General features: G+C 49.6%; 1 protein-coding gene across 1 annotated transcript in view; it reads right to left on the reverse strand.

Annotated features, from left to right (window-relative positions):
* The window catches only part of DPP6 (dipeptidyl peptidase like 6), a 776,249-nt gene that overhangs the window by 92,876 nt on the left and 668,544 nt on the right, over nt 1-14,829 (reverse strand). The window contains exons 11-13 of the mRNA XM_032643847.1: nt 7,356-7,479; nt 5,622-5,660; nt 133-240 (exon numbers count right to left, since the gene is read on the reverse strand). Of these exons, the coding sequence (XP_032499738.1) occupies nt 133-240; nt 5,622-5,660; nt 7,356-7,479 (271 nt within the window). The remainder of the gene's footprint in view (nt 1-132; nt 241-5,621; nt 5,661-7,355; nt 7,480-14,829) is intronic.

Here is a 14,829-nt window from a genome sequence, read left to right on the forward strand (position 1 = left end):
CCGTCCCCACGTGGGGACCCGCCTTCCAGTTTCAGGGCCCAGCTTCCCCCAGGGAGCACTTAGCTCCCCTGCTGAGGAGGGGGGAAGGCCCCCAGGGCACCCCCCAGCAGAGCAGGAAACTAGGGAGCTTACCTGGGAGGAGGACACCATGATGTGGTAGAACTTCCCCTGCCCCCCCTGCGGGATCGCTCGGACAAAGAAGAACTTCCGGCCGTCCTTGGAGAACACTGGCTCTTCATTCTGTGGATGACAGCCATCGATTAAGTCTACAGACTGTTTTGAAGGGGTTGAACCAGGATAAACTACATTTTGAGATACACTTTCCGTGTAACTGCCAATGAGAGATGCAGTTGAAAGGCTAAAGGCTGTGTGGGGCCTTTTCTCTCCTTGGGAATCACGAGTCACACCTCCAGTTTCCTAAGAAAATAATGAGAAATTCAGAGGAATTCAGAGGCGGACACACAGGCGTCCCCTGGTTCACAGGGCACCCAGCTCACCAAGCCAAACAGGAGCTCAGCACTAAAGAAGTGCAGGGCTGGGCTCCCCGCTTACCTGTGGCCCCTGCAAAATTCTCCAGGGGCATTTTTTTTTAAACCATTTTTAAAAACTGAAACATAAGTTGATTTACAATGTTGTGTTAGCTTCAGGCGTACAGTAAAGTGATTCAGTTATATATATATATATTTTTTTTTCAGATTCTCTTCCATGATAGGTTATTACAAGACAGTTCCCTGTGCTATACAGCAGATCCTTGTTGTTTATTTATTTTATACATAGTAGTGTGTGTATATTAATCCCCCCCCAACCCCGCTATCTCCTCTGGTAACCATAAGTTTGTTTTCTATGTCTGTGAGTCTATTTCTGTTTTGTAAATAAGTTCATTTATATCACCAGGGGTGTTTACTATCTATCATAATTCTGAACAATCACAAACCTGATTTTGCCTAAAAATGAATTCTAGTCTTTCTATCCTGTCTTTTGTTCTTTTAATAAAATCCACCTCATACTGAATAGCCCACCAAGGAGACAAGAGAAAAGAAAGAAAGAAACCCCCAGCAAACAAGGACAGATTCTGCACGTTCTACGACGTAGGTGAGAGCACACGCTATTCCCAGGGACTCACTGTGCTTATTACGCGGCTTCTAACGAGAAGGAAGTTCCACACGGGCATTTACTAGAGGGCACATGTCTGCTTGGATCTACTGTCACTGTTCCCTGGAAACAAAATCAGCATTCCCAGTCTTCCCTCGGGGGAAGAATTCCAGGCTGCATTCAAAGCCAGCGCCTGTAGCACGTTGCTGCATCTTGGCCTGGCCCTCACCTCCAAAGCTGAGAGGCCACCACTCAGCCCCCAGCCACCCCCTGTGGGTTGGCTGTCGCCCTAACAGGCAAGAGGGATTGGCGTCTCAGCCTCTAGGAAGCTCCAGCTTGAAAGTTTCCATCCGTGAACACCAATTAGTTGTGGCTACGATACACATTTTCTGATTCAAGGAGCTCCACGCTAACGTGAATGAGAACAAATGGTAAATAAACCCCAGCTGGCACGAGGAAAACTCATTTCCCTGCAGTGAATGAATACATGCAAATATGATACGCCCAGAGAAACAGACCAACATGTGATTAAAGTGACATTTCATCTTCATGAGTATCGGCAGTAAAATGAAACCTTTAATCTGCAAATATTTATTTTTCTATTTAGTGCTGGAAGTATGGTATTTAAAAATAGAGGAAACGGAAAAACCAGCAGTAAATCTGGCTTTTTAAATGTACTTTTATTTGCCAACTTCAGGATGGATACCGCAATACTGCTTCCGTTTTCTGGGGAAACGTCTGTACTTTTGGCAGAGAAAAATACTACGAGTAAATGTAATAAATAATTAATTCAGGCCTGAAACATTGCTTTTACACTGAGAAGGACTCAAGCATTGCAATGTCATCTTTACATTGATCCTGGGAACATGCCACAGCCGGCAGGTGAAGGACCAGCCTTTGAACCTCTCTGAGACTTGGTTTCTCATGTAGTAAATGTATATTTAGTGAAAAAGTGCAATGACTTTTGACTAGGAGACCTGGATTTTAATCCTGGTTCTGACTTTCCTGGATTTGAGGTGAAGCGTTTCTAGCCCTCTGGGTAACAGGGCATTTAGCATACCAGGCCCTGCCTGGTTTCTCCACCTCCAGTTGAGCAGATCTATGAAGAATGAGTCCTTTTTATTGGTGAAAGACTTTCTGTGAGCTATTTGTAGACTTTCTGCCCATTCTTTCTATGGTTCAGATACATTCATCCGGTCAATCTCCCTGCCTGAATTTTGAAATCACAAAACCAAAATTCTGGTTAAAGAAGAAAGATTGTCAGAAATTGACCTGCGGGAGTGACTCTTCAAACACAAAGATGGGTCCTGGGTTCTACCCCAAATGGCCTCGGGCCTGCAGGGCCCCTAGTGGACCTGCCCCAGGACCGACTTTGAAGGTCACGGCAGCAGTGATGGTGTGTGTGTGGGGGGGAGGGGCTGCCTATTTCTCCAGAGTATTCCCAGAGGAGAAGGAACTTAGTGGGTCTTCACCTTCTTTTTGTGGGCTTGTGGGGGATCTTTGAGGGGTTCACGCTGAGGCCTAGGAAGGAGACGGGAGGAAAAGACGGGGCAGGAACAGAGGCTCAGACCATAGCCCCAGGATGCCCTCACCCACCCCCGTTCCCCTGGCAACGAGCACTCAGAAGACCCCATGATCTTTGCGCCCTCGGTCTCCCCAAGGTCAGCAGAATCGTCCAGACCCCAGTCCTCTCCTCCTCTGATGCGGCCCTGGGCAGTGGGGGTGAGCCCTGCGGCCCCTTTGTGATGACGTGCATGAAGTGGCTGCCAGCAGCTCCCACGGTGGCAGATGGCAGGTTGGCCTTAAATAAATTCCTAACTCGCCCCCCAGGACCTCACAGGGTCGTGAAGGATGCAGCAACAAGACAGCTTATTTTTGAAAAAGAGGGTCCACAGATTCCTTTGTGAAAAATCTCTTCAAAAGGAGTCATGAGAAACTGTTTGAAACTGGCTTTCCTACTGACCACGGTGCTGAAGGAACAGATGGAGACACGGGCTGAGCGGTGCTCGGCGAGGTGGGGCTCCGTGGGGTCCTGTGCCCGCCTTGGGGGTGGCTGGCACCCTGGGCCACTGGCTGGACTATGTATTTTTCAAAGGCTGTTTAAAAAATGTTAGCTGTTGCCTAATAAGTGCTTTAAAGTTTACGTATTGAAAGTGTAACAATTATACTTTTACTTTCTGCTGGTTTTTAAGTGCTGACTTGATTTTGTTTGGAACGACCTGGTTTCCCAAATCCAGGCTGCCTATCCGGTGCTTGGCTGGTTTCTTAGGTGGGTGACGGGATGTGTGCTCTGAAAATACACAACAGTCTTGCCCACGGCGGTGACTCTGTGTCCTGTCCGCAGAGCTTACGAGGACGACAGCTCGAGGCCCAAAGCACAGGTGACCAGTGGGGACATGGGTCCCGCGAGTGCCGGACAGGAAGGCAGGGGCAGGAGGGGACCCTCTGACCCTGGCTTTCCCACAGCCCTGTGCCCCGTGAGAAGCAAACCGCCGGCTGCTTTGGTAAGTCCATCCTCCCTCCTCCAACTCAGACACAGACCGCACGTGGCTTGAGGCCCAGTCCCGCAGCCGCGCCTTGGGGCCCCATGCACGCCCACTCCCAGCCCTGTGATGGCCCTTCCACAGGCCCTGGGGACACAGTCTAGGACTCCGCCCACATTCCGCACTTGGGGATCCGTGCAGCTCTCTCCCTTTCTACACCAAGACATCTTTGAGAGCTGCTGCTCTAGCGGATTCATTTCTTAAAAAGTCGAGCATGACACAAACAAAAACATGTTAATACAAGTGAGCCCTTCATGGCGTCGAGCACATTCACCATGCCGTGCAACCACCAGCTCGGGCCAGTTCCAAACCGCTTCCATCAGCCCAGTCGAGCCCAGACTCCACCAAGCTGTTACTCCCCACCCCAGATTCCCAGCCCCTGCAGCCACCAAACAGCCTCCTGCTTGTATGACTTTTGTCGACCTGGGCATCTCTCGTAAGTGGAGTCACACGGCGGGTGGACCCCTTTCACTCAGCACTGTGTTCTTGGCAGGACTACTCACAACACCAGAAGGCAGAAACAACCCGAATGTTATCAACGGACGAACGAACTGTCGTATGTCCACACCGTGGAACACTGTTCCACCATAAGGTGGCTGACATGCGCTCTGTGGAAGTGGTGGATTCTTGTTTTTGAAATCCACAAAGCCTAGCATGGCGCCTGGTACAATCCATATGTATTAGCTGAACAGATGACTACGTGTATAATGGATTTTTTTCTGACTCTTGCATCTCCGTGTCTTTGGCATTCTGTGTGACCAAGAGGAACGTCATAATATTACTTCCGATACTTGTGCTTGTATCGTTGGGCCAGGTGGCACTCAAGAACTTCTCAGTGGAACTCCTCAACGCATACTTTAAGACGCCCAAGCACAATCTGATTCTGGATCCTTCTCAGCATGGACTTGGCATCCAAACTTGGACACAGGAAAACCCAAGTGGCCACAGTGGGCACTCCTCTTTTGTGTCAGGCTGGCACAGAGCAGGAAAAGGACATAGTTAAAAGCAATCACGCCCACTGATGAGGGCACCACCCCTGAGATAACTGATGGGCGGCTGGGCCAGATTGCTGACTCCACAGGTGACAGAAGTGCACACAGAGTTTCTAGAATGTTCTTGGAGAGCCACTGGTAACAGTCGCATTGTCCAGCTTCACTTCCTTCCCATAAACGGAATCTGTCCTATCAATAAAGAAGCACACCTGTGCCCTCTCCACCATCATTCTGAGACTCAAACCCGATTAGATTTTTCCCACAGAATTTTCAGACGATTTTCATTCCATTCGGTAGGATAAGAAGGAAGTGAGCTTGCAAACCCTCCACCTGTGCTTTCTAACCTCAGGGCGTGGAATGAGAAAAAAATAATTAAAGAAAGAAAATACCAGAGTCGAGAGTTTCCTTTCTTGTGTGGGTTTAATTTTTCTGTCAGGGTGAGCACTGCCATGTCTCCTTTGATTCCCTCCAGTTCCTCAAGCCTGTTTCACATGCATCTCTTATCCGAGGCGGGGATGGAAAATTCAGGGGAGGCTCTAAAGTCAGGTCCCCAGGAAGACTCAAGCTGAACGGCACGGAATCCACCTCAAAGGAGGCATCCATGACCCACGCCGAGAAAAACAGGAACGTCAGCCCCGTTCCATTTTCTTTGACTGAACTAGGTTAAATCTAGGCAACTCCTTTCAACGCACCAAAGGGACACCACCTAACTGAGAACTGAGATCTCACTGAACACTGCACGTTCTCAAGAGCAGGTATTTCCCAGCCCTCTTGCACGGAGGCCACAGTTCTCCAGCAGTGCTGGGGCCTCAGGGAAGCCAGGTGGGCTGAGTGGCTCTGCTGCCCCCCAGAGCCTCTCTCGCGCGCACGTGTGTGTGTGTGTCTACCTGGGGCTTCCTGTAGGATTTAACGTGAGAAGCCATGTTGTAAACACTGGGAAAGGACCTGGTGGCTGATGTAGGCAGACTGTGGGATTTGCATGCGGAATAGTTACCTGTCTGTGGAGCCAGGCTTCACTTTCATCCTCGTGTTTCTGAAACGAAATAAGAGCATTAGAGAAAGGAGTTTTCGCACATATTGTGTCTGCGACCAGCAGTGTAGAAACAATTGGATTCCCCTCCATGGTAGCTGCACAAGCTCAGGAAGGGGGCCAGCCCTGCTCTGCCTTGTCTCATGACGTGGCTCAGAGCTGAGCATGAGTGTTCCCCGAACAGGAAAAGTGTCACTCTCCCAGCAACGAGGACAAATCCACGGGGGGTGTGAATCCTTTGGAAGGCGGTGCATTTCTACCATTTGGTGGTCACCCCTGACCAGACACATGCCCGTCAGACGGTCACCGATGACCACACACGCGTCCACTAGATGGTCGCCAATGACCATCTAGTGGCACGTGCCCATTTAAAGGCAAATCTCAGGTGCTGCATTATTTTAGGAATTTGCGTGTATGTGTGTATGTGCGTGGGTGCCTGTGTGTACATGTGTCAAATTTCCAGTTCACAACAATCCTGGCAGACCAAAACATTAAAAGGACTTAAAAAGCATATGAAAAGTAAATCTCAGAGAACTGTGTGGAAAGACATATAATGGGAGACCAAACACACCAACCAAACCACCAGGAATAGCTATTCAGCCGCATGGGCCGTGGACCTGTGCCTGGGGCAGGTCTGTTCTGTATCTGTGGACTCTAACCACGGGCAGGCTGGAGTTTCACTGCTGACTCTCACAAGACCGGGGGTCCAGATGCCAGAAGACCTGGGTTACGAGCCATTCCCAGCTTCCCAGCTGTGAGTCCACTCTTTCCTTCCTTCCCCTCAAGAAGCCCATCAGAATAACCTGGAATCTGCTCTCAATTGTATTAAAAATCAAGTAAATCACTGGCCCACTGAGAACACTGCTCTCAGCGACAGCTCACTGCGACTCCCCTCAAGATTGTCATTGGGCCACGGGGTCAGAGCTGCTGTCGGGGGCCCCGAGGTCACAACACAGCTGCTCTGCAAGCCTTTCTCCTCCTCAGTTGGGAAATAAACATTTAGGGCCAAAAAAGAGTTTCTGAGAGAACTGCCTGGGTTTATTAACTGATTTTAATGGATGTTTCTTTACCCAACACAAGGAGCCCTGCCCCCTTGGGGCTCAGGGATTGTGGAGGACGCAGCCCTTGGGCCAGGGGCAGGCCGCCTGAGGGGCTGAGACAGCCGTGGGTCACTCCCTTGCTTCGCAGGGTTGCCAAGCCTCTCTTTAGATTTTCGTTCCTCCTTGTCTCCCCTCCCTTCGCCCCCTGTAACCACCCACTAAGTCAGCCTGAGGCCCTAGGAACACACTGGCCTCACCGGCGACTTTCAGACACGGTGCCGACCGTCCAGGGTACCAGCTGGCTCTGGTCAGTGAGGGACAGAGAGGCTGAAATGGCCAGGCCAGGTTGCAGTGCCGGGTCCTGGGGCCTCAGGCCGGACCCCTCCCCTCTCTAAACGTCAACTGGAAAATGAGACGCAGCCCCTGTGTGAAGTAGCTGTGGGCAAGGATAAAGGGAAGTGAGAGCTCTGTGAGCTGGGGGCTGAGAGGATCACCCCGAGTCTGCAGCAGTCCTCAATTCATCCACAAGGTGACACCCAAACAGAGACCCACATGCAGGCTGCACCTGGACCAGCAGGAGCTGAATGTGTGTGTGGCTCAGAGATGAGCGTGATGCCCGGGGATGCTCCCCGCCGTCCAGTCAGCCCCTGCCCCATACCTTGGTGCAGACCCCGGTGGTGGCATCGCAGAGGGTGAGGATGGACACGTTCTGCGCCCGGCTCAGCCAGTTCACGGCGACCTTGGTGCTGGTGGCCCATTTCACCATGGTGATGTAGTGCTCCCTGAAAGCACGAGATGCATGGTGAGCGGTGACGCAGGGCCCTCGGGGACCAGAGACACCGGCCCAACCTCGACACTGGGCCAACGTGGGGCGTGTGGGGGATGAGCCCCCAGGGGAGGCCCAGCAGGAACTGGTGCTGGGATAAGCTGGCGGGGGTGTGCTTCTCTCCCAGCTGCCCCCCAAGAGCTGTGTGCCCCTGCACCGGGCCAACACCCAGCCGTCCGACCTGTCCCCTGGGGCTGGCCTGTGCTTCTGCCCCTCGGGTGTTGTAAGTCATGCTGGGCATCGCTGCCCACTGACCTGGCTTTCTCGTCACGGTCCAGCCAGACCCCAACTCCACGTGGCTGGAAGTGGTGAGGACGGCTCTTGAGAGCCCGACAGAGCAAGAGCCAGGAAGGGCTCTGAGAAGGGGGCCCCTTGGGGAGGGTTAACCTGTAACTCCCCCTTCCCCTCCCCACGGGCTGAGCCGCGGAAGCCTCAGTGTTCCTTTCCCTAAGTTCCCAGGGGCATTCTCGAGCTAACTAGGGAAACTGGTTCCCAGCTCTGGGCGCCCGGTGGACTTGATGTGACACCCTAGACGTCACGCACTTGCTTTCACCCAAACCTGAACACCCACAGTGTACCCGGCGGTGGCGGGGGTGTGGGGGGGGAGGGTACTGGGGCTCCCAGTCCTTAATTGAATTACCCAGAGCCCTCCAAGAACGGAATTTTTAGGAAAAAATGTACACTTAGGAGTTAGAACGAAATGACGGGAAAATAACTGCACAAAAACAATATCCTCAGGTGAATTCCGAGACCGTTCTTTCTAGAGGCCCGAGAACACATGCCTCACCGCCTGCCCCGACTCTCTGTAGTGAGATCTCGTGTTCAGAATAATAGCTTCACGTCTGACAAGACCCTTTATCACTAAGGTGCAGCCCGTTCACCGGCTGATGCCGGGCCAGCTGGAAGGAGAACCAGCTCGTTCAGTAATTATCGTCAACAGAAGAGTCTAGATGACCAGGCGCTTTCAGATAGGCTTCAGCTAACAGCGGATTAAATCGCCGTGGCGCCCATTTCTCGAATCTGCCTGTTAATCACAGTTGTTAATTTAAGCAAAGTCAAGAGCACCTGGCACACACGGTGGTGGAGGCCTCTGAGCCGTGGGGCGGGGAGGGCGGGGGGGGGGGGGGGGGGGGGGGGGGGGGGGGGGGGGGGGGGGGGGGGGGGGGGGGCGGCGGGGGGGGCGGGGGGGGGGGGGGGGGGGGGGGGGGCGGGGGGGGGCGGGGGGCGGGGGGGGGCGGGGGGGGCGGGGGGGGGGGGGGGGGGGGGGGCGGGGGGGGGGGGGGGGGGGGGGCGGGGGGGGGGGGGGGGGGGGGGGGGGGGGGGGGGGGGCGGGGGGGGGGGGGGGGGGGGGGGGGGGGGGGGGGGGGGGGGGGGGGGGGGGGGCAGGCCCTGGAGCGCGGACACAGGCTCCATGAATCCGCTGAGCACGCACTGGAGAGTCGTTCAGCGCAGTCCAGCGCTTACGCTTTTCCACCTCCTCGATTGCTGTGATTTTCTGAACTCCAGCTGTTCCTGTTCTTACCATCTGCTCCGGGGGCCCTGGGCCTGCATGTTTACGGGATCCCACCCTGTCCTCTCACGGCTCCTGCTCTGGAAGTAACACAGCCTCGTAGCGGCTTCTGTGGCTCCTGCTTTGCTCTTGCCGCTTCACCGCCGGGAGGACTGGAGCCACGTCTCTAACGACGGGATGGGACCATCGCCTGCATGTCTGCAGACATGAGACATGTCCGGTCTGTGCCCAGCCCATGCTGCACATGTAACACTTTTAATTTTTAATTAAGTCATAGATGGGCTCTATGCCCTGTCAGACAGACACTGAAGAGGGCCTAGCACTGAAGGGCCTGGCGGATGGACCCAAGTTAACTCCCGTTTTTGGATCCGTTTGACGCAGGCGTTCCTGTCCAGGTGTGATATGAGGTTACGGAGACAGGCTGCACTTAAATATATCCCATCTGGATGAAATCAAGGAAGGCAAAGTCAGATCTCCCAGGATGACTGTTTTTTTCTGTGGCCTTCATACTATTGATAATTAGGGGAGTCCCTAATCTTGTCTCCATTTGCCGGAAATATTTCTTCTCATTTTTATGGTGTTCTTTTGCATAATCTTCATTTAGGCCAAATATGAAAGAAGAAATTATTCTGACACGGTTAAAAGGTGAGGCTGACCGCGTTCAGTGCTACTGTGATCGGTATGAGGGCCACAGACAACGAGGCTTTGCGGTGGGAGGGGGATGGGGCTCAACTCCAAATACAAGAAGGAAAGTGTAAACTTCCTGCCAAGGAGCAGGTGGGGGCCAGTGGATGGACAGTTACTAAGAGGAAACGTCAGGGATAAAGGGGCTTCTGGCCAAACTTTCTCTTGCTGAAGGCAGGCCAGGTGGCCAGACAACCTCTGGGGGAGGTGGGGCTGAGAAAGGTGATCAGACATTGAGGGTTGGAGGATCCTGGCTGCAAGTGGGTGATGCAAACACACCTGGAAATGTGAATGTCAAGGCCTGTTTGCGGAGAGGATTCAGAGGAGCTGGACTAGAGTTTGGTCCAGAAAGAGACAGTCAGTGATTACACACTATTCTCAGTGTTTCCATGTCCTAACTCGATATGAGAACCATTGTAACTGGAAATAAAAAGATGAATGCAAACCTCTTTCTGGTAAGAAACTCCTGAGTGATACCTTTGGAGCGAATCACACAAGAGCGTCACTGAGCTGTGAGACTGGCCTGGGGGTGGGGCTGGGCTGGTGGCATCAACGCAGTCCTGTGGCCGACTAACCACTTTAGTGTTCGTGTTTCAAGCTGCCGCCAGAACAGAGAGATGCAGTGGCAAACCCGCTTCATGGGGCTGGAGAGAGTCAGGCCCGTCACCCTGCAGAGGCTCGCTACTTTCTAGAGGTTCCCTACTTCCTAGAAACGCAACCACGAGCCCAGTTAAAGTGAGCGCTAGAGCCTCGCTCCCTCTCTTGTTTTACTTTCCTAATTTGTAACGTGGGACATGATTTACAGAGGAAAAAAATAATTGTACTGCAAATTAGGGCAGTTAAATGTGGACCCACTTTGCCTAGTTCAGTGGAACCTTGGCCAGGGTGTGGACTGTCACCTGGACGAAGGGGCGGGATGCCGCTTCCTGCAGAGACTGGGAGAGCTTTGCTTCTACAACTAATACTGTATAGAACTTGAATCCTCAGTTCCTTCATCTGTGTAGCAGGAATTTCACAGAATTTGGATGGCACCTTTAGAGACTTTTATGGTGATGAAATATGAGAAATATTTTTTTTAAACTCTTGAAACAATAAAAATCATTAAGGACTCTGTAAAGATGACATAATAACCTCTCCGAGAATAAGTGGTGCTTCAGGACCTTTGCTTCCAATCGCATTACCCTTCATCAAACACCGTGGGAACCTCTCACCTGACCTGCCTTCAGAACGTCACAGCCATACAGGTCTCATTACCTGTACAGCAACATCTCGTTTTTAATCAATATTTCCTAATTCTGTGAATGGCATCAACGACTAGACTTGGTGCCAAACAAGTTTTGGTTATTTTAAGTAATCAAGTCTGCCTGCAAAGATAAAGCATTGCCAAGAATAAGCTGATTTTAAAGGTGCACCCGCAGCTCTTTGGTGATGAGGTGTAGACCCTCACAAAGAAGCGATGCTTTGGATGGAATGACATTCTTCTGCAACGTAAGGCTTCGTAGCCACACCACATGTTAATGGAAAGGAAAATAAAACAGGGACTACCTTAACGTAGCTTTCCCTAAGCAGAAAGCCTTGACTGGAGTAAGGGAAGGTCTCCTGGTTCCTAACACATTTTCCATCTTCCCTAACTGCAAAGCTGTTAGACTCTGACTCTCAAGGCCCGTGGGGAGGGCCCGGGCCAGGCCCGCGTCACGTTATCGCTGACTGTCTGGGGAAGGGTCTGTCTGGCGGCCCCACACGCCACATGGTCGTGTCGAGTGTAGACTCCACAGACACATACAGGCGCCAAGCACACTCACGTCTGGTTAGCAGATCGGAGTCAGCCTTTACCAACTTTGCGTTAAATGTGCCTGTAAATACACAGAAAGGTGAAAAGTCATAACGTCACTAAAAATGAACGTTGAAAGCCTCTGGCTGTAACGCAGTTGGAGGTGGATGAAGTCCGGTTGCCCGAGTCTGCTTCACCATATGAAGCAGCCAGTGGGCAGCAGGAGGAAACGGTTTTTCTCTTCCCCTTTGTTTGATCCTCAGAAACACTGGGCTGGCACAGCCAGAAATCTGGGGAGCCAGACCTTCGCTACCTCGGGGTTAACAACATCATAGTTTGCCATGGACACTAATGGACTTAGAATGTCAAAAAAAAACCAAGATTCCAAGAAGTCAGAGAAAAATCTCAACTCAGCCCAGCAGAGGCACCCAGATAGATATGGGTCAGACTGCGTCTTCCCGAATCCACCCGAGAAGGATTCAACCAGCGCCGGAGGCTCAGGGAGAGGAGCCGAACGTAACCTTCACATCTTGTCTGTCGCCAAATATCAGGTGTGGGTGGACCTCTCCTTTCTGAGGTGGGGAACTAGGAAGGTCAGACAAACAATACAGACGAGAAGGGGAAATCATACTAGAAATGCAGAAGAAGGACATGACTGTAAAAATATAGGATGAGATCAAAGAGGTGAGATGAGGGGGCTAACAAAACTGAAATTGAAAATTACAGAAATGTGATCCAGAGGAATCGAGGAAAATTTGGGAAGCTCCCCCAGAAGGCAGAGGAAGGGGTCCCAGAGGAAGACGGAGGATGGCAGATGGTCCTCACATCTGAGAACGTAAGTGCTCCTCACGGAAGAACCAGCGTGATGGGAAGAGAGGCAGTCACCAAAGACACCATGAAAGATGCCTACGCAGGTAAGACGTGAATATGCAGATTAAAGGGTTTTCATACTCCAGGGAAACTAACAAAACACCTGAAAACATTCTGATAGACTCTTAGAGATCTATGAAAAAAGAAATGCCACAACAATCCAGTTATAAGCAAATAAGTTTTGAGAGACGATACAAATTTATGCTGATCTCAGATTTCTCTGCTGTTCTGGGTCTAATGGTATTTAATACCTCAATGTGTTTTTAACAACCAATATCTTCTTGATTAAAGCATATCTTCTACTTGAATATACCAATTCAAAAATTCAAAGAATTAAAAACAATTCAAAATTAAAGGCTCAAAATTAAAAGCTTAACATGTAAGAAGATGATCTCTACAACCAATTCGTCCATAGCCAGTCCTAAACTACTATCAATTTGACTATGAATTTGAATGCAAATATGAAAAGTAATTATTAAGTGACAAAAATAATATAAAATAAAATAAATATTAGGTGAGTATTTCATAGAATTATAAACATTGGGTAAATCTTTTAAGGAAAATTAAAAACAAAGGTAGCAGACTTCCCTAGTGGCATAGTGGTTAAGAATCCGCCTGCAAATGCAGGGGACACGGGTTCGAGCCCTGGTCCAGGAAGATCCGACATGCCGCGGTACAACTAAGCCCGTGTGCCACAGCTACTGAGCCTGCGTGCCACAACTACTGAAGCCCACGCGCCTAGAGCCCGTGCTCTGCAACAAGAGAAGCCACCGCAATGAGAAGCCCGTGCACTGCAACAAAGAGTAGCCCCCACTCGCCACAACTAGAGAAAGCCCATGCACAGCAACGAAGACCCAACACAGCCAAAAAAATAAAATTTAAATAAATTAAAAACAAAGATCCTTTCTTAAAACAAAAAACAAACAAACAAAAACAAAGGTAGCACCCATCACAAATGATGAAACAAAGAGAACATTTAAGATATGGGAACACAAACATGCTACATGTCTGGAACAGGAAACTAAACATGAGAAACTTTCAAAATAATCATCAGTTTGGGGAGACTGAATAGATCAGATTTAAGCTTCATGCGGGTAGAGACTGAACCCACTTCATGCCTTTCTATTTCTTCAGCACCTTGCCTAATGCCTCACATGGGGTAAATACTTAATATTTTTTAAAGGAATGAATTTAATTCTAACAGAAAGATCAATGAGCTTCTTTTCTGAGAGGGGAGCATCTAATAAAATAATTCTACAGTTCACATAGAAGGAGAAATGTTCAAAAATGGCCAAGATGGTTTTAAAAGGAAGATTAATGAGAGGGGATTTATACCAAAAGTTGCTAATGATACAGCAGAGACTTTTTACTGGTGTAACAATCAGTAGGTCTACAAGTGATGGACAGCCTTACATCACAATGGTTTACAGGAAAACAGAATAGTTTATATAAGAAGTTAAGTTAGCAGAAGGAAAGAAATCATAAAGATCAGATCAGAAATAAATGAAAAAGAAATGAAGGAAACGATAGCAAAGATCAATAAAACTAAAAGCTGGTTCTTTGAGAAGATAAACAAAATAGATAAACCATTAGCCAGACTTATCAAGAAAAAAAGGGAGAAGACTCAAATCAACAGAATTAGAAATGAAAAAGGAGAAGTAACAACTGACACTGCAGAAAAACAAAGGATCATGAGAGATTACTACAAGCAACTCTATGCCAGTAAAATGGACAACCTGGAAGAAACGGACAAACTCTTAGAAATGCACAACCTTCCAAGACTGAACCAGAAAGAAACAGGAAATATGAACAGACCAATCACAAGCACTGAAATTGAAACTATGATTAAAAATCATCCAACAAACAAAAGCCCAGGACCAGATGGCTTCAGAGGCGAATTCTATCAAACATTTAGAGAAGGGCTAACGCCTATCCTTCTCAAACTCTTCCAAAATATAGCAGAGGGAAGAACACTCCCAAACTCATTCTACGAGGCCACCATCACTCTGATACCAGAACCCGACAAAGATGTCACAAAGAAAGAAAACTACAGGCCAATATCACTGATGAACATAGATGCAAAAATCCTCAACAAAATACTAGCAAACAGAATCCAACAGCACATTAAAAGGCTCATACACCACGATCAAGTGGGGTTTATTCCAGGAATGCAAGGATTCTTCAATATACGCAAATCAATCAACGTGATACACCATATTAACAAATCGAAGGAGAAAAACCATATGATCATCTCAATAGATGCAGAGAAAGCTTTCGACAAAATTCAACACCCATTTATGATACAAACCCTCCAGAACGTAGGCATAGATGGAACTTTCTTCAACATAATAAAGGCCATATATGACAAAGCCACAGCCAACATCATCTTCAATGGTGAAAAACTGAAACCATTTCCAGTAAGATCAGGAACAAGACAAAGTTGTCCACTCTCACCACTCTTATTCAACATA

The sequence above is a fragment of the Phocoena sinus genome, chromosome 9, assembly GCF_008692025.1.
Source record: "Phocoena sinus isolate mPhoSin1 chromosome 9, mPhoSin1.pri, whole genome shotgun sequence".
NCBI lineage: Eukaryota > Metazoa > Chordata > Mammalia > Artiodactyla > Phocoenidae > Phocoena > Phocoena sinus.